The 20,515-nt window shown below is 34.8% G+C and overlaps 2 protein-coding genes across 5 annotated transcripts in view; both read right to left on the bottom strand.

Annotated features, from left to right (window-relative positions):
- The window catches only part of foxp1a (forkhead box P1a), a 43,786-nt gene extending 38,005 nt beyond the window's left edge, over positions 1-5,781 (bottom strand). For 3 of the 4 annotated variants that reach the window (XM_007256346.4, XM_007256345.4, XM_007256343.4), the window contains exon 1: positions 5,613-5,781. The gene's annotated coding sequence lies outside the window, so the exon portion shown is untranslated. Of the gene's footprint in view, positions 1-5,304; positions 5,431-5,612 lie in introns of those variants that run through there. The other variant, XM_007256344.4, reaches the window with a different exon arrangement.
- Positions 5,782-8,340: 2,559 nt separating this feature from the next.
- Positions 8,341-19,072, bottom strand: eif4e3 (eukaryotic translation initiation factor 4E family member 3). The gene is made up of 7 exons (XM_007256349.3): positions 18,673-19,072; positions 14,908-14,980; positions 12,933-13,027; positions 12,696-12,756; positions 12,469-12,535; positions 12,201-12,356; positions 8,341-10,017 (listed from the first exon to the last, which is right to left on the bottom strand). The coding sequence occupies exons 1-7, from the start codon at positions 18,849-18,851 to the stop codon at positions 9,971-9,973; spliced, it is 678 nt and encodes a 225-aa protein (XP_007256411.1). The 5' UTR covers positions 18,852-19,072; the 3' UTR covers positions 8,341-9,970.
- Between the last annotated feature and the right edge of the window lie 1,443 nt (positions 19,073-20,515).

The raw sequence follows: 20,515 nt of genomic DNA on the forward strand, positions 1-20,515 counted from the left end.
TTGTTAAATACCAGTATTGTAAAAAATATAAATTAACAGAATACCACCAATTAAAAATCAAACTTTTTACCAATTAATTATATAAGAAAACAGCCAATTAATTCACAATGAATATAATCAATAATTAAATAACTGGAATTAAAAAGTTCACAGGAACCTTACCTCACCTATGGCTTTATTTATTTATTTATTTTTATATACTTCTATTTTATACTTGCATTAATAAACAGGTTTGATGCTTTACCAATAACAAAGCATTTATTCAAACAAAAAATGCTGTTAAGGGCCATTGTATAATAAACAACACAATCAACATAGAAAGCAGAAGGATTGTAGCAGTATATAGCATTATATAGTAGCATTATATATTGCATAATGCTACTGTGATAATACACAAATGTGATATTTTTGATATTTTTTCGTACCATAAATATCTTATATTATTTTTGCAACCCTGTTCAGTAAAAGTAATTTACTGCCCATTACTCTTGCAAACCACTATAATTTTAACATTCCTAAAGAGAACAAACTGTACAGTAGTGTGAACAGTACAGCAGTCTGACAACAATACTGCTTGTGTGTTGGCTTGTCACAACAATTATACTATCGTAAAATATATGGATAAGACTTAAATTTTTGCTGACCCCAATATTGCCAATTATGTATTTCTTAGCAAGGAGAATTAGCTGGTTGGCTGATTTTGTTTAAAAGAGCTGATTCATTTGATTTATATTGTATTTATTTAAGATATTGAAAAATATATATATTTATATATTTCTTAATACTTAAAAATGCATGGGTTAAAAAAAAGTAATTATATTTTAATCCCACGATTATATTAATTATATCAGTGACATAAAATGGCAACAATATCGTTTATTGCAAGTAAATATTATGCAAAATGTGCAATATGTACTGGGAGATATTCTTAGCAATATGCTTAAGAATCATTTTCTTTTCATTAAGTGCCACTGTTTGCATGTTTATATGTCTTTAAATATTGTAATGCATATTTTTTACTATATCGATACGCTACGCTATGCTTATTTGCAGTTTGATGCTTTCTTTGCACTGTTCTCATTTTTTTTAAGATACTAAAGCAGTCAGGGCACTTGCTCTTACTGAATAAGAGCGGTTAGTGTCTCCATCCTCCTTTAATAAAATATTTAAGTCCAAGTTCACATCCCTGTTTATAATGCAACAGAGAACATGTGGCAGTTGGTGAGAACTGGCAAAGAAAAGTGTTTAAAAAATTCTTCAACCATTTTGCAAAGCACAATCAAGGTGTACAAACATCCGGCATATGGAGGACTAAATAACACAGAGGATTTATTTAGACAGCCATTTTCCAACCAATTTTTATTGAACAGGATATTTCTGTTACTGTACTTTTAGGATGGATATGAGATACTGTAAGTGAGCTCCATTCTGACTGGCAGTGTGTCTCATTCAAAAAGCACTCAGCTCAGTTTCCATATATGGACTGCACAGGCTGTGAAAATGCTGAATCTGACACTGGAGAATCTTTAACTGTGTAAAATACTGTGGTCCAAACTCAATACAACATGCTACAATGTTACAGAGACTTATTCCAACGCAGAGAGAATTAGTACATAATTACCAACTGAAACCCTATTTTTGAATTCATATTTTACAAAAGATATATACATTCTGCAAAGGTGAAGTGTAACCTTGTTGACTAAATTAAACCCATGTTTTAATAATCTCATACTGCTGAGTGGGCATTTAGCTTTACCCTGTATATGTGCCAAAGTAAAAGTCCATGAAATCATCTCAAATCAAGTGGGTCTAACAAGATTTAATCAAATCTTGTACATTGTCTTATGGACTTATTACAGGAGCCAAAAAATTAGGTTTAGGTTTAGGTCCCAGGTTTAGTAAGTGTCTCCTATAAATCACAAGCAAATGTACTAAAAACTGTTAAATTAATTTATTTAGGGCTACATTGACACATAAATCAAGAAGCCACTCCCATCTCTCTAATTCATATCTGGAATTCTGATCCCTTTTGAATAAGCTTTTAACATTACAGACGTCCTGTGGTAAAAGTACATTACCGCACCTCCTTGTATGAAACTAATCCCGTTCAAATTGGGTTTATGAAAGTCGAATGTGTTGAAGCAGGATGCATTTCAGCTGCATTTTATGTATATCAATAACTGGCTTCTTTTTCAAACCACAAAGGAAGTGAAAACAATAGTTACTGCTTCTTATCTTTTTCATTCCAGAAGCCTAGTAAATGGCTTATTATAATTAATTGTTCATAGTTCAAGCTCAAACAACAGCTGCCCCCAACAGCTGTCACAAGCCTTAACATATATGCAAGACTGGAGACATGAATCATCCCTGTAATAAGACTTTATATTGATGGCAAGAGAATGTTACCCACAATAACCACTGGTATTAGGTCTGAGAGTGAAAAGACATATGGCATATGGAGAGAGACAGATGAGTAAATGAATGGGAAGGAATGAACTAGAGAAACATTAAACAGATGATGGAAGGAGATGAGACTGGAATCTGTCAGCAAACCGCACAATCACCACACAAGTAACGACACGAAATCAGACATCAACGAAAATACACCCTCCACCTCACAAGGCCAACACACTCAAACTCAAACAGTAAACACTGCAAAGTCATCAAACACTCCCTTAAACAGGACTAAAACAATATCCTTTACCTACAGACACAGCAGTCACACCCTACAACAACTACAGACACTGCAGTCAACCCCTAAGATGCCTACAGAACATCCTAATCACAAAGTCCGTTTGAGGATATGAATCTACTGTTTGATACATGCTCACTAAACAATAGATACAACAAACTATACTAAATCAATACAACTGAGCCTAAATATGCTTCCATAACTCCAGTGCCCATCCCAGTGCAACGCTAAGAACAATAAATCAAGACATGTAACCACAAGCACACCACAATAACACAAGAAACTTTTTACACAGCACCACTGTCACATTGCATCTGACACGTCCTACGCCATAACTTTTTTATTATCCAGACACGACTTGAGCCAAGAGTTCAGCCAGAAGCAACATCTTGTATGTCAAGTTTGAAGAAAAAAAGAAAAAAAAAAAGCTGAACTTTGCTGAGGAGGCAGATCTTTACAACAAACGCTTCAAAGGTAAAGAGTTCTTGCTTGGAAATCACAGGCCCTCTGGGCAGGTAACACCTGGTTCACAGCCATTCAAATCCCGGTGAGCAAAGAGTATGAGTACAAAGAGCACTTCATACAGAATTGTACAGCACACTGCATTAGTTACCTACCTTTTATTTGTACAGAGGAATGACAAAGCAAAACCATATTCTAAATCTAAATATCACTATGCAGAATAAAGCAATTGACCCATAGTATCAGAGTCTGGTAAAATACCCATAATGAGCTATATTAAAGAAAACGTTAAAAAAAAGTTCATGAACGTAATCTGAAGGAACTAGAGAATTATATTACAGTGCCTTTACGACCTGTATAGTATAAGCTATAGGATCTAGATAACATTGTAGGGTTGTTAATAGTATAGCAAACTTTTGTAATCCTTTCTGTTAAAGATACCTAAAACATTCACATTCACTTTCTCTCTAACCAATCAAGAAAGAAATATTCACAAGTAATGTAAGACAACAATTTTGAGTAGTCATATTTTACCATTACTAGAATTTTGCATCTCTCTTATCTACACACAATAAATGATAAATGGCAAATCTTAAGTGTTATGTGTGTTAAGTGTTATGTATGTGTTTTGATCTATATTGTTGTTCATTCAACACTGATAACATTTCATGAACATTTCTGATAACATTTTTACTATTTTTCTGATTAGACTTTTTCTATACATTTTGCATGACAAACTGCCAATGGCAATTTCAGAGATCTGCACTATAACTTAAACTAGTTCAAATATATTTTTAATAAAATTATTACTACAAGCCAAAACTCATATTTCTAATTATGTTATAAAGCTCTAAAATGGCACATATTTAAAATGCAAATTGCCACATTTATGTATTCTAATATCTTATACTAGCATTTGTTCTAGCCAGATGGTCTGGCCATTTAAAGATATGTGGGCCTGGACTTCTCGGTAGTGAGAGTAACGCAGCTGATAGAACTGATTCTTTGAGTGTACCAAACTAAAAAAACTCTGGAATATAAACAAGAAGAAGATGGATAATAAATGACAACAAATCAAGCTGAACTGCTTATTTTTTTGCACCAGGAGTAGCGTAAAGTTATCCAAAAGCAGTGTGTAAGACTGGTGGAGGAGAACATGCCAAGATACATGAAAACTGGGATTATAAACCAGGGTTATTCCAGCAAATACTGATTCCTGAACTCCTAAAACTCTATGAATATTAACTTGTTTTCTGCATTATTTGAGGTCTGAAAGCTCTGCATCTTTTTGTTGTTATTTCAACTGTTTCTCATTTTCTGCAAATAAATTATCTAAATGGCAATATATTTATTTGGAATTTGGAAGAATTGTTGTTCGGAGTTTATAGAATAAAAAAACAATGTTCATTTTACTCAAACATAGACCTATAAATAAAATCAGGAACTGAAGTGGTCTCTTAATTTTTTTCAGAGCTGATTTTACACTCATTACATTATTTGAGGTCTGAAAGCTCTGCATATTTTTTGTTATTGCAGCATTTTTCCATTTTTTGCAAATAAATGGTTTTTACTCATTAAATCATTTTACTCAAACAAATAAAAAAACTGCAAATAAATAATTTTACTCAAACATAAACCTATAAATAGCAAAATCAGAGTTGTCTCGGGCCAAAATTATGCAGTTAGACCACCGACGTTAACATATGACCAGTCAAAACTGAATAAAGGATGTCACCCTGGCAATATGTCTAGTCAGAATGGCTTTATAGATCTGTAGAGCTTATAATACTACTAGTCAATATTCAATAGCTGATATAGTAGCTTATATAAGAGTTTCTACAATTCTCATATCCATATAAACACTGAGGCTGAATAATTCAACGAGACAAACGGATTAGAACAGGTTAGCTAGGTTAACAATACTGATGAACTGAGTCTGGTATTATAGAAACTTAGCTACCAACAATAGATATTATACAGTGTACAGATATCTAAAGAGCTGTGGAGCACAGGAGGAGTGAGAACAGAAGCTCAGCCTGTTATCCTGAACTCCAGGCTCCAACTTCTCTCTCTCTTCGCTGACTAACTAACTAACTTCTCTAAAGGCAGCAGCAGCAGGCAGGCGCACATGGGCTTTAGCAGAAACTCACCTCACCGAGCTGCGTGTGGAGGAGAACCTGCTCCTTCTCCCTCACAGCTTCCACCCTCACCAGCCCCACAGAAAACACCGTACAGTCTTTACATAACTAAACCAGACTCCCAACTCACTCTAAACACACAGGCTGAGCTCCATGGATACAGATTATACAGCTAAAACAGTTAGTTAGCAGTTAGCCCGCCGCCTAGCTTAGCTCAAAACTGCTCTATTTCACCATTAGCCAGTGAGCTAGCCTCCGCTAGCCCCGTTAGTCTGAAGAGCCGCGCGCTCACAGAGCCCCGCAAAACCTCCTCAACTCACCCGAGCGGACCGTATTCAGCGCAGGCGGAGCTGAAAACAAATTTAAAGAAAAACTAAAACACTCTTTTTAACTCTAATTATTATTATTATATTTTTTTTTATCGCAGAAGCAACAGCGGCTCGCGGAGCTGCCTCGCCGCTGGCGCTGCTCTGGTCTGAGCGCCCACACCGCGTTCACGTCCAAGAACCGCAGCACAATGTAAACAAATGTATTCATCCGCCCCGGGGACTATATGGCGCTGCTCTGAGAACGGCGTGGATTAACGCTAATGTTACATTAAACACATTAAACACAACACTCAAAAAATATTTTACCCATTTAAGAGAGAGTACAGCTAAATGGAATTAGGAGAGACGTAACATAAATACAAAAATACAACTAAATAATAATAATAAAAAAAACTTGCTCAGATCGTGACGTCACATCCACCTGCTGAGGAGAGGAGAGGTGGGAGAAGAAAAAACGTGAAGAAAATTTTAGGTCGAAAAAACAGGTTAAAACTTTAAATTAAGATTTTTTTATATATATTTAGTAATATTTAATGGCGTAACCGTGTATGAAGATATATGATATAGTGACAGAGTTTTAACCCTATAATTACACGATGTTGCCCTCAGGCAACAAACCATCTTTTAGTTATTACATCATTCTATAAGATATTTTAGGGATTGTTGTTTTTAATGTCAATCTTCACAGCTTTTTTGGATTAATTTGGATTAATTTTAAACTTAACATTCTTTCTTTTGATGTAGATGATATTTTATTTTATATGGGAAACCTAAGTTTAGCTTTTTCTGATGCCATAAATATAAATTTACTTTTAGCAAAATACCACATTCACTGCAGTAAGAGTGAATGTGGAACTGCTTTTCTCTGCTTTCTTAAATTAATTTAAATCATATTATTGTTCATTAAGTAGATTTAAAAAAAACTGAAAAACTGCTAGCATCATCTTACACCAGATTTCCAAAATATTCTTGTTTTAAGATTCAAATTGTATAACTTTGCTCCTCTGTTCTTTTGTTGTATGTTTGTGTAAGCATCCCCTAGCTTATAATTTGTGGTTATGATAACATTTACAGGAGTTTGTATCATTGTGTATTGTTCTGTATTGTTTGGCTAATTATAAAAAAAAAATCCATAACATACCTTATTCTTTATGTATTTACTTATTTTTAATATAATGACACAAGGCATATCTATATACAATACATAAAGGAGTGCAAGAATCTGTAAAGAATTATATTTGGCTCTTTATATTTTTATATTCTTGTCGTAAGTTTACTGAACACGTTTTATTTCATTTGTTGCATTTGGGCAACATTATGTAAATCACTTTTAATTGGGCCATCGTGATGAAACAGGGGTGATTCAAACAATTAGCATGTTAAAAAAAAGAACAAAATCAAATATCAAGTAATTTATTTTCTCCCCAAAAATGTATTCATGCCATAGAGGGTTAAAAAAAGTTTTTATGTATTTAGAAATGTATTATATATTTTTACAATATATGTACATATTTAGACAATTATGTCAAATTTATTATCTAGATTAACACTCTCATTAGAAAATGTTTCAATAGCTTTTTATCATAGTTTGTATGTATTGTCTAATAAAAATAATAATCAAATTAACAATGGATTTTTTTTATTATTATTGTTTTATTATTTTTTTGATGATCAAAGCCTCAGGGTCAATATTACACATTATAAATCTACAATCATCATCTTGCCAGGGCTTTCTTGTATGTTTTATAATAAATAGCGCAGTTTCTGGATACATGTGATTAAATTGACAGTTTCATTATATATTTGATATTCGCAGAACGTATCAGGACATACATGGATTCGTTTAGGTGAGTCTTTGATCATTACTGTATAGTTGGGTTACATAAATATACTAATCTAAACCGTCATTTCTCTAAATATACAAAAACAAGAAGATACAAAAGTGCTAATTATTAGTGAGGTCTGTGGTTTTACAATAACAAAAAAAAAATCAGCATATTAAAGACACTACCTGGTGTAAATATACATGTATATGACTAACATCTCGAAAAACATCCAACAAACTAATGCGAAATACAAAGAAGGGGTGATGGTTTTTAGTGTGTTTTTTAAAATGGTCTTTAGCGCCACTCTGTGGTGTAATTTAAAATCAGCTGTGGACGAAGTACCTAAACCACGTGTTTGAGTTGAAGTAGAAATAGAGTAGAATAATCCAGTAAAAAATATTTACCTCAGATGTACTAGCTAAATACTGAAAGCAAAAGAAACATATGTTAATATATGAAGTAATATATGGTATGACACATGATAAGTCCTAAGGAACTTAAGTTCATTTTAGAAGAAAAACTCTATAGACTGTAATTAATTAAGACACTAATATGTATTTAAATGTCCATAAACTTTAAACACTTGAGGCAAATCATTTTCAAATGACTGTACATAGTATTTTAGCAAAATTAAAGTTTTGTTTGAAGATTTATTTGCAACTTATTTACAATTTTTACAATTTGATCTGTCCAACAGGTAAAAAAAACGTTTTGATACATTACATTTTTTATGCAGACAGCAAAAGTACCAAAAGTAATTTGTTTTATGTATGTGTGTGTGTGTGTGTGTGTGTGTGTGTGTAATTCACTTTAAAAGAGTAGAACATTTCACTTTGAAATATGTAGTGGAGTTTAAGTAATATGTGTATTTGAAGTAAAAACACACTCTGCAATCCTCCAAAGTTCTTGTTTATTCAATATTTCAAAACCTATAAGCAAAACAAAAAAAAATCAATTTACATTATAACTGATTAAATACATAGAGATAAAACAGAATATTCTATGAGTGAAACCCTGGGAGAACACAAGGCACCGTTCCAGAAGATTGACAATCAGTTTGAGGTCTCACATCCTGACTGGGAGCCCTGGATTACCAACAAGAAAAAAGCCTCAGCTCAGAAAAATAAAACTATCCATTTCAGTACTTGTGTCTCATAAAAAGATTTATAATACATAGGGAAAGCTGCTATCGAAAAGGTCAGCTGCATGTACAGACTCATTTCTGCATCCTTGCCCATTACAAAAGACAGACTTGTGCTTCTAGTGCATTTTTCACAAAAATGACCCCAGTAGTAAATGTACGTTACATAGTTTGATTTTTTTTTTCCTTTCCCCAATTTGACACATTAACATTAAAAAGAACGAATCAACACCAAGGGAAACACTTTAAAACTAACGGCAGCTTAAAAATTGGCTGGATATACAAAAAAATGACCATAAAATTCAGCTTGCACTTACTACTTGTTTGACAGGGCAAGGGTGCAGCCATTGCTTATGTGCAGTTTCAACATACCAAATCAGAGACAAGGACGGGGGAACAAAGAGGCTCAGGGAAGGGCTGTTTACATACGTGTGAAGGGGAAAGTCTCTTTGGTACAGAAAAACACTTAACACATTTATCCAACGTTTAACCGTTTACACAGGTATTTTATCAGTATCATAATTTGACTGTATCTATTCTAGCGCCCATACCCTCATAAAATACAGATTTCATTAATAACAATTATTTCATGATGAACATGATAAAGCATCAAACAATACTCCAAAAGCAACCCATTGATGTAACGTGACAGTGGGCAGCTGAAAAAAAAATCCGGATGTTAAGTATAAATAACTACAAAAAGATCAACTGTTCTGTGCTTAGTTCAGCCCAGATTAGTATTTTCAGGCTATGAAAATATTCCAACTGCATTATTTAGCAAAACTCTAAACGAAAGTCTAAAACAAGAATTTATACTGAGAGTTACACTGGTTTGTACAAAATGCTGGGAAACACTTTCATGTTTTAGGGTTCCAAATCAAAAAGATTTTTTTTTTCTAAAATAATGTGCAACATGTCTGCATAAAAGTACAAGAGCTAAGACACTACTCTATAAGTAAACTAAAGGACATTGAAACTTGGTGGGAAAGGAAATGTCAGGTTTCTGACAAGCAGCGAGTATGTCACTGGGTAGCATCTGAACAAAACAAGAAAGAAAGAAAAACAAAACAAAACAAAAAAAACATGGCAACGTTGCTCTGTGTGTATATTACACTTGCTACTTGCATGTGAACTGTGAACTAAATAGATATTGCCTAATAATCTCTTTGTGAGAAATGTATTAGTCATGAACACATGGATCAAACGCGACACCTAAAATTAAAATAGAGCATTAAAATAATCTAGTTCAGTTCCTGCAAGGTAAAATGGCAACACACTTCCCATCAGGCAAAATAATCTCCCTCTCGTTTTAAGTCCATTTTCACGGTCAGTCCAAGAACAAAAGGGTGAACAGATAATAGCTGTCGAATGTGCAAAGCCTGCTAATGCCTTGACCGACCACCTTCAAAAGCGTGGTGCTCCTCGTGCGCTGAAATAGAAACGAGAAAGGTGTAAGCAATTCATACGTGCACATACATACAAACATATTTCAGTGTTAAAATAAATTTAGCAAATGTTTTACAAAGATGACACCCCAGTAAATACACAGAGAATGAATTAAAGCAGCATTATGCAAGTATTTTGTGCTCAGATCTTGACGATTCTCTGTATCTGTGTGTAATGTGAAAAAATCTGTCTCTGAAACGCCTCATTGATACATGTATAATAATGTGCACATTGATACATGTATAAACTTTGCCATTTTCAAAACATTATATTAGAGAGACGAGAGACTTGTAGCTTTATGAAGGGAAATCGATGCATTTGTTAGCAGCTCATATGTGGAGAATCTTTTGCTGGAGTGGAGAAACAGTAAACAACTGGTCTGAAGTACATGCTCAGGTCGAGGAGGTGAAAAAAAGGTCTGGTGGTTTGCTTCTGCTGTTTTTTTTTGCAGCTATAGCTGCACAGCTGCTCCAAGAGATGTGTGGGTTAGATGAGAGAGAAGCACCTAGCACATGCGTAAAAGCAAAAATATGTATGAATTTTAGATTTGATCCTTTACATTCAAGTATCCGATTTAGGATCACATATGAAAGTGACTCAAATCTGATTTGGAAAAAAGAAAAAAAAAAAAAAAAAAAACAGATTTGGCACGTTCACACAGCCATGAAAAAATCTGATCTGAGCCACATTGAGCAAAAAATCTGATTTGAGTCACTTTAGCCTGGTAATGTGAACATAGCCTAAAGGACACACTGAACACATACATTTGTTGGCAAGCTAACATATGCAAAACCATGGCAGAGTAGTATTACAGGATTACACAAACTATGACTTGATTAGATTAATTTTTTTTTTTTTTTTTTTTTTTTAGCAAAACATAATTTTTTAAATGTTTATACGGTTTGTTTTACCATAATTACAGTGTGTCAAGTCAGTAGTGCATCAAAACGACTTATTCGTAGGTGAAAAAGCTATATACTACATACATAAGACAGTAATTTAAACATTTACACATTATTTAAACATTAACAAATGTTTAAAAAAACAATGTACCACTTAGTCAGCTTGATGAATCAATGACTGCATAATCCTGTTCTCACTTAAGTTTTGGTTTAATAAAAAGGTTAAATAGCATGTATGCATACCTTGCTCCATTTTAAGATGCACATTGTGTATCTTTGGATTCCACAATGTCCCCATGACTTACGGATGTGGAAATCTGGTATGTTTTTTTTATTATTGTATTTTCCCCTCCTCAGAGCTGTTTTAGCAGTCCATTTGTCCCTGCATGTCTGAGCTGTTTGAGGTTTTTCCCCTCATTTTGAAAGGCTGTAGCCAATTCTGGACATCTGAGAAAGGGCAGCATTCCTTTAAGAAACTTTCACATTCCCTTTTCAGTCCAGTACCACCCAGGGTTATATGGTAAGCATTTGTCAAATTGCACTGGTGCCCTGCCTTAATAGTCACTTTTTTCTTTATTCCTTCAGTCAATCAGAAATAAATCTTTTTTAGGATTAAATGGAAAAAGGTTTAGGGAACTTAATTTGCAGTGCTTTTAACATAATGATTTACATTTTGTATGTGTTGCAAGGTGTTGAAGATAGGACTTTAAATTAAAATTTGATAATATCGCTAACCTGTCTGATTATAGAGTCATTCAGAAAATGTTATTTATACTTTTCTTTACCCAGCCAAAATTAACACAACTTTATTTGGAGGGAAACACTCATTGGGGGGGGGGGGGAGTTTCATACAGAGGTGAGTATTCCAGGTCCAGAAAATAAAAATCCGCCCAGGCAGTCGGAACAAAACCCCGGGTGGATTTTTAAGTAGTGTAAACATAACTGTGAAGGGCACCTTTAAAAAAAGTGGGTGTGACTTACATTCAGGTGCGCTCAATTATGGTATATATACACTCTGTTGTGTTACATTACACATGCTCACTCACTACTTCTACATGTGTGTGTGTGCCTATTTCAGTTTAAAAATATTTATTTACAATAAATTATTATTGTTCCTGGTGATATTCATCTTCCTTCTGAATAGAATTGCAATCAGACACCTCCTTCTGCGTGCAACTGTTTTTTTAGACGATGAGTGTACTATCAAACAACAAAACAAAATAACAGGGAATGACATGACAAATTCCAGCGAACAGGAACTTACGCTTATAAAATACTGCTTTAAAAGAGATCTGTGGAAGCAGTTCATAGATTCTTCCTAAGATGTTCGCCTCGTTAGCGAAGGACGCATTCCCATTCCAAACCTGAACGACATCTTCTCGGTCTCGCACACTGACACTCACACCCACAACTTCATCCTCTGTAGGAAATTAAACACGAAAAATAATTAGATGCTGTTTTTTTTTACTCAAATACCAGTAATATGTTAAGCATTAGGAAATGATTTATTGTATATTTTATATGAAACTCACCTGATGCACAATAGTCAGCAAACTGTTCACCAATAGTGGCCAATAGTAATTCTTTCCATACAGCAGGCTGATTAAACAAATGGCAAACAGAGAATAAATAAAGTCTACACAAATTATGAAAACGTAAATACTATAATATGACAGCTTTAAGAACAGTGTAAATAATGAACATTGATCAAGACAACATACATCCATATATACTACAAATCCAAGAAAACACCTCTTACCGTGCTCTCCTTTGGTACTTTCATCTTCCACACACCTCCCTTTGCATTACTTTCCTCCTCCCTAAAATTTAAACAAGGGCATGGTTTATGAAACAGCAGCATGATTGTGCATCAAACCTCAGTTGAATTCATATCCACAAGCAAAAAAAAAAAAAACAGAAACTGATTGCCCTCACCACAACCTTTATACAATGATATACAAGTTGGTATATTAATGAAGATTTCAATTCACTTTACCATAGTGGTCTTCGTTCTCCTCGCATTAAGTGGTAGCTACACCTCAAAGGGAGGTAAGACACTGTGGGTATATTGTTGTACACACTCCAGAAGCTCTGTTAAAAGGAAGAGAGAAGAAAATTTGTTATTTTAAATGAAGTAATTTTAAAGAAACTCCGTTATTCAAGGGCACTATAGGAGATAATAGCTTTGTATTAAGAACAGGGTGGTTGAAGGGTAAAACGGGTATGTGCTGGTATCATTCTTTTGCATCAATTGCATTGATACCAGACTTGTACTGCTTGGTTTGTTTTTGGTCCGTCACATTTACAACAAAGCTCTGAGCTCGGATGGAACTATTTAGATCCACCTTAAATAATTCATTAGTTGATAATATCAGAGATAATTTATGAATAAGGAGAGCAACCACTGACTGCAGTATTCAAAATGCACAACATGCGTATACTAATTCTCTTAATCATGGGTGTGTTTTCGGCATAATGTTAAATAAACCAATCAGTGTGTCACTTGTCATTCTCTTTAAGAGGCAGGTGTGCTCTGACTTTGGTGTGTTGGTATCCTACAGAGTGTCGCTTTTGAGCATCTCAGCAGAGGATACAGACCTGCGTGTTCATGCTGTGAAGGTACACCAGCAGCTCATTTATGGAACAGCAATGTTATTTTTTTTCTTTATTCTGTTTATTGTAGTGCACAGTGTAGGGCAGCTGACTTAACTGCTGTTAGGGTTTTAATCAGTCAGTGGCGGACCTGTGTTTCCCGCCGCAAAAGATATAAACTTGCCATATATTTACCTGAACACACCTCACTTCCAGACCACCTGTTGACGGGTCGGATAGTGATGTTTACGATCACTCAAGTCTACATTGAGAACAACGATAAGTCTTGCTAGTTTGGATGGGTAGACTAGAGCTAATTTGACTGATAAAAAGACTCAAACTTTTTGACTCCATACAAGAAGAATATGCATATAGTGAGCCATACCATTTCAAAAAGAGCTTTCAGATCACCTATGACTAAAAATTCTCTATTTAAATAAAGCTGGAAATGGTTACAAAGCGACTTTAACAGTAAGGCCAGTCTATAATTAGGCAAAGAATCTGAAAATGGGGGGGACTGTGGGACAAATTGGGACTGTGGCTACTCAGCCAAGAAGTTGGTACCCAGTCAAAATGACCCCAAGAGCACAGCATGGACTCATCAATGAGATAAAGAAAGCCTCTGCTTACTAAAAGAACATTGCTGCACGCCTGAAGATAGAGAAAGAGCACATCGACACTCCACAACGTTACTGCCAAAATGTTTTGTGAACAGATGACACCAAGTGAACTATTGCTGAACTACATATTATATAAAAAAGCCACTGCACATCATGTCATGAAAACATTATTCGAAGCATAAAGTATGATGGAGGGAACATCATGTTTTGGGCCTGTTTTTCCCCATTAGGGCCTGGCCAACTTACAACCACTGAGGGGAAGATGAATTTTCAAGTGTGACAACATGTTCTACAGGATAACAGGAGTGTGTGTACTTTAGAGAAAACAGGACTATGGACAATACATATGGAGTCACATCAATGTCAAAATTAATCTGCGAGTTTTAACATTTTGCATGTGAATTTCCTTCTGGCAAACCAACTGAGAAAATCTTGAGCAAAAAATAAAAAATAAAATAAATAAATTAGTGTGCGAACTGAACAAAATATCACTCTCAAGCTTAAACGGTCTCGTTACCTTCTAAAAAGCTCCTCAAAGCAACGGCTGAGAATAATATCTATTAACAGCGCCAAGAGGACACCAGAGGGCAATCGGCTACAACAAAGCTAAGGACCAGAACTGGGTCAGGCTGAAGTGCTGAAACCTGATCCATTAAAAATGCTTGGATGGGCCCCTATTCAGATCCACTCTGACTTGTACATCCCTAGTAGGCAGTATGAAGCATATTATAAGCAATATTTTGGATTCATAGCAGTTACCTGAACCGTCTGCACTGTGTAGATCTTCTTCAGATTTGATTCACACTCTGCCGCTGTTGTCCCTGGTAATGACCTGGGAGATGCACAGAAAAACAAAAACAGAAATGCATACCCGTTACACAGTGGAATGTACAATGCAGTATTGTTTAAGCATAAACAATAGGCCATGGAATTACTCCTTTCAGAATTAGTTAATGAGTAATGAGTTAATGAAAGGCTTTCTTGACATCACTTCTGCATTAACTGATGTAACCAGACAATCAGCTTAACTTGTCAAAAATTGTTTTAATTTATGTATTATATTATATATATATATATATATGCAAACACTACTGACAGCACCCAAAACCACTTTGAATTAACGAGAAATAAAAGCTCTTATGCTCAGCACTCTATGAGCAGTTCAAACCAATAAACAAACAGGACTTCAACCCCTGCCATTTAAAGCAACATGAAGTTAAATACTCAATCTGCGTCACTGTCTGTGTATTGTTGACATATTACAGCTCTGATTTGTCATGTAGGGCAGTAAAAGCTGTACAGTTCAGAGCAGAGTTCCTGCAATATTAAGCTAAGGACTATGATGTTGCAACCCTGACTAAATACAGGAACGATTAAAATAGACTAGAGTTGACCTACAACAACGGAAAGTAAACATTAGAAGGGAAAGAGTACAGAATTATTACTCAATTGGTTTCAACAGGACTGGGTGGATGTCTAAATAAAAAATTATATATATATTAGATCTCTCAAACTATGTATAGTTTATGAGCTTATATTTATATTTTATTGATATCCATATCAAATAATGGAATAATCAACATGTGTTTGTATACATTGGGAGCTTAAAAGCCTATAGTATGAGTTACTGTGCATACGTTATATTGGACACCTGCTCGTTTATATTTTTTTCTGAAAAACAAGGGTAATTATAAAATGTTAAACATTTCCATTCACTGCCATCACTCTACTGATCATGACTTTACCTTAGAATTAGGAGATTAGGTAATGCAATGGGTTGCAAAAAGTGTTTTTAAAGAGCTTCTTCTGCACTTTTAAAGTTCTTCATGCCTTGTTTTAAACATCAGGGCTCTCCAGATTCTACCAATGAGGAGTTGCTACTTGGATAACAGAGTAAAAAGCGATTTATCTGCAGGGGCAAAATCAGAATAAAATTACTGAATCTCTGAAAGCTGTGGGAGAACGGAGGTGGGCTATTCAACAAAGGTTAGTGCTCTTTAACATGATTTACTACTACAAAAGTAAATTTCACACCAAAGCTCTTCTTTAACTAATGAACCATACTAGTCACTTTCCCTTTCACTCACCTTTACATCAGTGTTAATGTGATATGATAATAATTTGATTTGACATTCTATTACCATTGTTGATGTGGATGGTGGACTATGGCAAGACGTTTTAGCCTAAAATGACATTAGCAATACAAGTCTTAACTTAAAAGTTACTATTAAACACTCAAAATAAATACAGATCCCTGTAATGTACTTTTTTTTACCAGTAGAAACTCCTATTTAAGATATTAGCTGATAAGTAATAAGTATATAATCTACAGATCTATGATGTCATTGTGACTAGGCATTGTGCCAAGACAATTTATCCCTGAAGAAATTCTGACTGATCATATGTGACCAGTGATTTGCATTGAATTTCACTCTGTCTTATGATAAAATATTTACTAGTACAAACTCCAAGTACAGACTTATACAATTACGTTTTGACTAATAAATACTGTAACTACAGATACATAAATTGTAAATCTGACTTTCAGAAACTGTACTTTTAAATAAAAACTGCAATTCTAACTGCTTCCATTGTTGAAGTGACTATTCACCTGAAAAAAAAATAAATAAAATAATAATAATATATATATATATATATATATATATATATATATATATATATATATATATATTAGACCCATATATAGACCCATTCATTCATTATATATATCTAATGTTACATAACATGACATATACATATGGGTTGTAAATAAAAATATGTATATGTGCAAGAATATGTAGAGAAGTATATTTAGATGTTTAAATTCCTACTATATTCTTACATTCTTGTCGTGAAGGAAGCAGTGGTCCTGGACATTTTTCCTACCTCATCCACTATGTTTTGGATGCTTGCTCTAAAACACCTGATTCAATTTATCAATCAAAATGTACATTTAAGGTTGCTATATATACAGGGACTAAAACGTTCAAAAAAATCCTCCTTAAAATTGTAATTATTGCCATAGAGTGTTAAAGGGTCGGAGACGCATTTCACCATGGGTTCTTTTGGGTTAAAAGTTGTTTTATCCATCTAAAAATAAAGGTTTTGAACATGTTGGTGGGTAGTTAGATAACAAGCTTGGTTTCCTGTTTCGCCCTGGGGCAAAAAAAATAATCCGCCAGGTTAGAGAATAGGTGTGGAGCTGTTGAGGTGACGCGACTCGACCTACTTTAAGCTATGAATGTTTCTGAATGCGAATGGAAACTGCTGAGGGAGAGAATGAGCTGTGTGCGCAAGGTTGCTAAATACAGCCGGTTTAGAAGAGCCAAACTTTGGGGAAATACAGGTGCAGAGAGTAAAAATTAATCAGAGGAATTTGTTCCAAATTCCTGGGGGACTCTACTGCGGCTCAGTAGTTAGCTAAAGTTATTTTTTAGGATACGCGCTAAAAAGGAATCAGGCAAACGTAGAGAGTAAATGGGTTAATTGGCTAATTAACAGATATTTAGAGCTTCCTATTATCGCAAGATTATAAAATTGTACATGACGTAAAAAAAGAAAATAAACAAAAGTATAATTTACAAAATACGGTGTCTTATAACCTATATGACCTTAACATTACCGATACAGGGATTAACCCTATCCAAATATTCTACCTAGGCTACATAGTGAGCACTTTCTTATATGGTGCGTTTTTTTCGTATTTTTACCCTATATATATGCTAGGGTAGCACGGTTTGACAATGCAGCACAATTGGCCAGAACACCGTATTCCGCATTTTGCAGAGTCGCGATTTTATTAAATCTAGTTAGTTAGCTAACCTAACGTTAGACTAGGTTAAACTAGGTTAAATGATAAAAGCAGTAGATACAGATTCAATAGAAGTCTGAAAAGCCTCGAATGGCTCTGCTAGTTGGATAAGTTAGTTAAGATAGCGTTAGCTAGTTAGCTAAGCTAGTTGGTTAGCTAGTTAACTAAGCTAAATAACTAGGTCAGATAACAACTAACGCTAGTTAAGCTAACGCTAGGTTAGCTAGCCTAGCTTAGCTAAAAACAACAACATTGACTCCTTATAAACAGCCGGGCCTCCACAGCTCACCTCTGTTAGCTAGCGTTACTTGGGTTAGATTACAAACAGAATGAATACTGGCTACATAACTTAGGTTAGGTTAGTTAACTTAGGTCAGCTAGCCTAGCTTAGCTAAAAACAACAATACTGACTCCTAACTATAAACAACCGGGCCTTCATAGCTCACCTTTGTTAGGTTAAGTAACGTTAGCTAGTTAATTAGCGTTAGCTCACCTAATGAACATTAAGAACACTACTAACACAAGCTATTTAAGTTAGCTAGATAAGTTAGTTATGGAGCGAGTGGAGAAAAAATCAAACTCTGTAGCTAACCTAGTTAACGTTATCTGTAATGAGCTAGCAATCGCTGAAAACATCAGTTATCTAAAACAAACACCCCCACAGCGTTAGGTAAAAGAGCGCTGCCCGCCACGACCGACCGACCCGTCCTCACCTGTCGAGCCAGAAGGTCCAGGGTGAGTGCAGCGGGAGCGAGGTTCCGTCCTCGGCGTGGTTGGTGAGGTTCTCCAGCTCCTTCTCGTCGATGTGAATGTTATTTTCGGAGGAACTGACAGGGCTGCCGCTTTGTCTCCCCGCGTTCAGCTGCAGGTTCGGGGTTGCGGGGACCGCCATATTTTTTCCACACTTAGCTAACTAATCTAGCGTAACCAGGAATTCAGTTATCCGCCGCCGGGGACTTCTCCGTGAGCCCGACTTTTAATGACCACATCCGAGGAGAGCGAGCTCACTGTGGCGCTGACTCATGCGCCGCTCGGCCGGCCAGTCCACCGCGTCACCCGCTCAACAACAACCACAACAACAAAGCCGCGCAGGAGCAGGAGTCAGACAGACAGAGTCGACTCACTAACGAGCAATCCGTTCAACTGGTTACTTTTCTGTAAATAGGCTGAACCGATTCGCCCCCCACTGATTACAGCTTTAATGTCGAATCTTACCAATATTACGTACTGTTGCTTGAGCCCATAAAGTGAGAGCATATAATAATAATTTTAAAAAGAGAGCGTTAGCTAGATACCCAATTTACCACACGGTAACTATAAAGGCCAACGTCTTTAAAATATAGCTAACGTTACATATATTCGTGTTTTTATTTGGAGGTTCGATTCATTTTCATGAAAGAGTCGGTTCAGTAAACTGACTCGAATTTGTCCGTCAGAGTGAAGCAGCAGCTGCAGGCATGGAGGCGTCCCAAGTTATGTACCGACGCATTTCAAAATATTAGCATGTAAAAAAAGTTAACTAATTAATTACATTTCTAAGAAACGTTTTAATGAAACTTTTATTTAATTAGAAAATACAATATTTTAATATTGTTCGGCCAGTGTAACGCTTATTACTTTATATATTTTATATATATTATATATTTTTGTAAAAATAGAAAATTAGAAGTTTTTTTATGTAGTGCAATGCTTAAGAAATAAGTTTTCATCCATTTATTTTAATTTATTTTTTGCTCTAATGAATTCTAATGAATGCATTTTGCAAGTTGGATTATACCATCAGGTTTCTGTTACAAGACACAAAAATGGACAAATCTGAAAATCAAGAAAAAAATCAACTCTACCTTTTTCTTGAAATTCTGTTTGCAAAAGGCTGAATTGAAAAACTAGATAATAAAAAAAAAGTATGAAAACACATTTCTTCTTTACTCTACTGAATGGAAAAAAGTTTTATACCCAATTTTCTATTTTTCGAATTTAGCTTGATACAGTCAGAAAATGAAACTTCTAAATGTTACACTGACCTTGTTCCAATGCTAAATTAAAAAAAGCAAAGAATAGCTGAAACTGGCAATGCTTGGGACCCAAGCACAAATCCGCCACATTTGTAGTTTATTCACATTAAATACAAATACTTGATGGTGATTTGAAACATGGAATTTTACAATTAAATTATTAAATTAAATTATATTATTTTTTATATTTCCGGTGCATTGTTATTTAAATAAATTAAACTGTCCACATTCAATTTTTGTAAAAGTTAAAAAACAAGTTTTGTGATTTTATAAGGGGGAAAAGGGGACCAAGAGCAATTAGTGCAACATTTAATGTGTTTGCATTTGTATTATGAAGTAAAATAGTGCTAGTAAGGTGAAATATGATAAAACATGGGTTTAAATCAAATTAGCTAACTTGCTTACAAATGACAGTGAAACAGAAGGCAGATGTTTTAGCCCTTTAAAGCCTCAAGTATCCATTAAATAATTGCCACAAGATATTTTTTAAGAAACTGAGATGTTTATTTGCCCTTCTGATCAGGTATTAAAAAAGACTTTT

Source organism: Astyanax mexicanus, chromosome 13 (assembly GCF_023375975.1).
Source record: "Astyanax mexicanus isolate ESR-SI-001 chromosome 13, AstMex3_surface, whole genome shotgun sequence".
NCBI lineage: Eukaryota > Metazoa > Chordata > Actinopteri > Characiformes > Acestrorhamphidae > Astyanax > Astyanax mexicanus.

What these genes read in the sequence shown, in the direction of transcription:
- eif4e3 (XM_007256349.3), bottom strand. Translation starts at nt 18,851, where the DNA reads ATGGCGGTCCCCGCAACCCCGAACCTGCAGCTGAACGCGGGGAGACAA. An exon ending in TGGACCTTCTGGCTCGACAG is followed by an intron (nt 14,981 to 18,672) that starts GTGAGGACGGGT and finishes TGCATCTCCCAG; the next exon opens with GTCATTACCAGGGACAACAG. An exon ending in TAAAGCAGTATTTTATAAGC is followed by an intron (nt 10,018 to 12,200) that starts GTAAGTTCCTGT and finishes TTTCTATTTCAG; the next exon opens with CGCACGAGGAGCACCACGCT.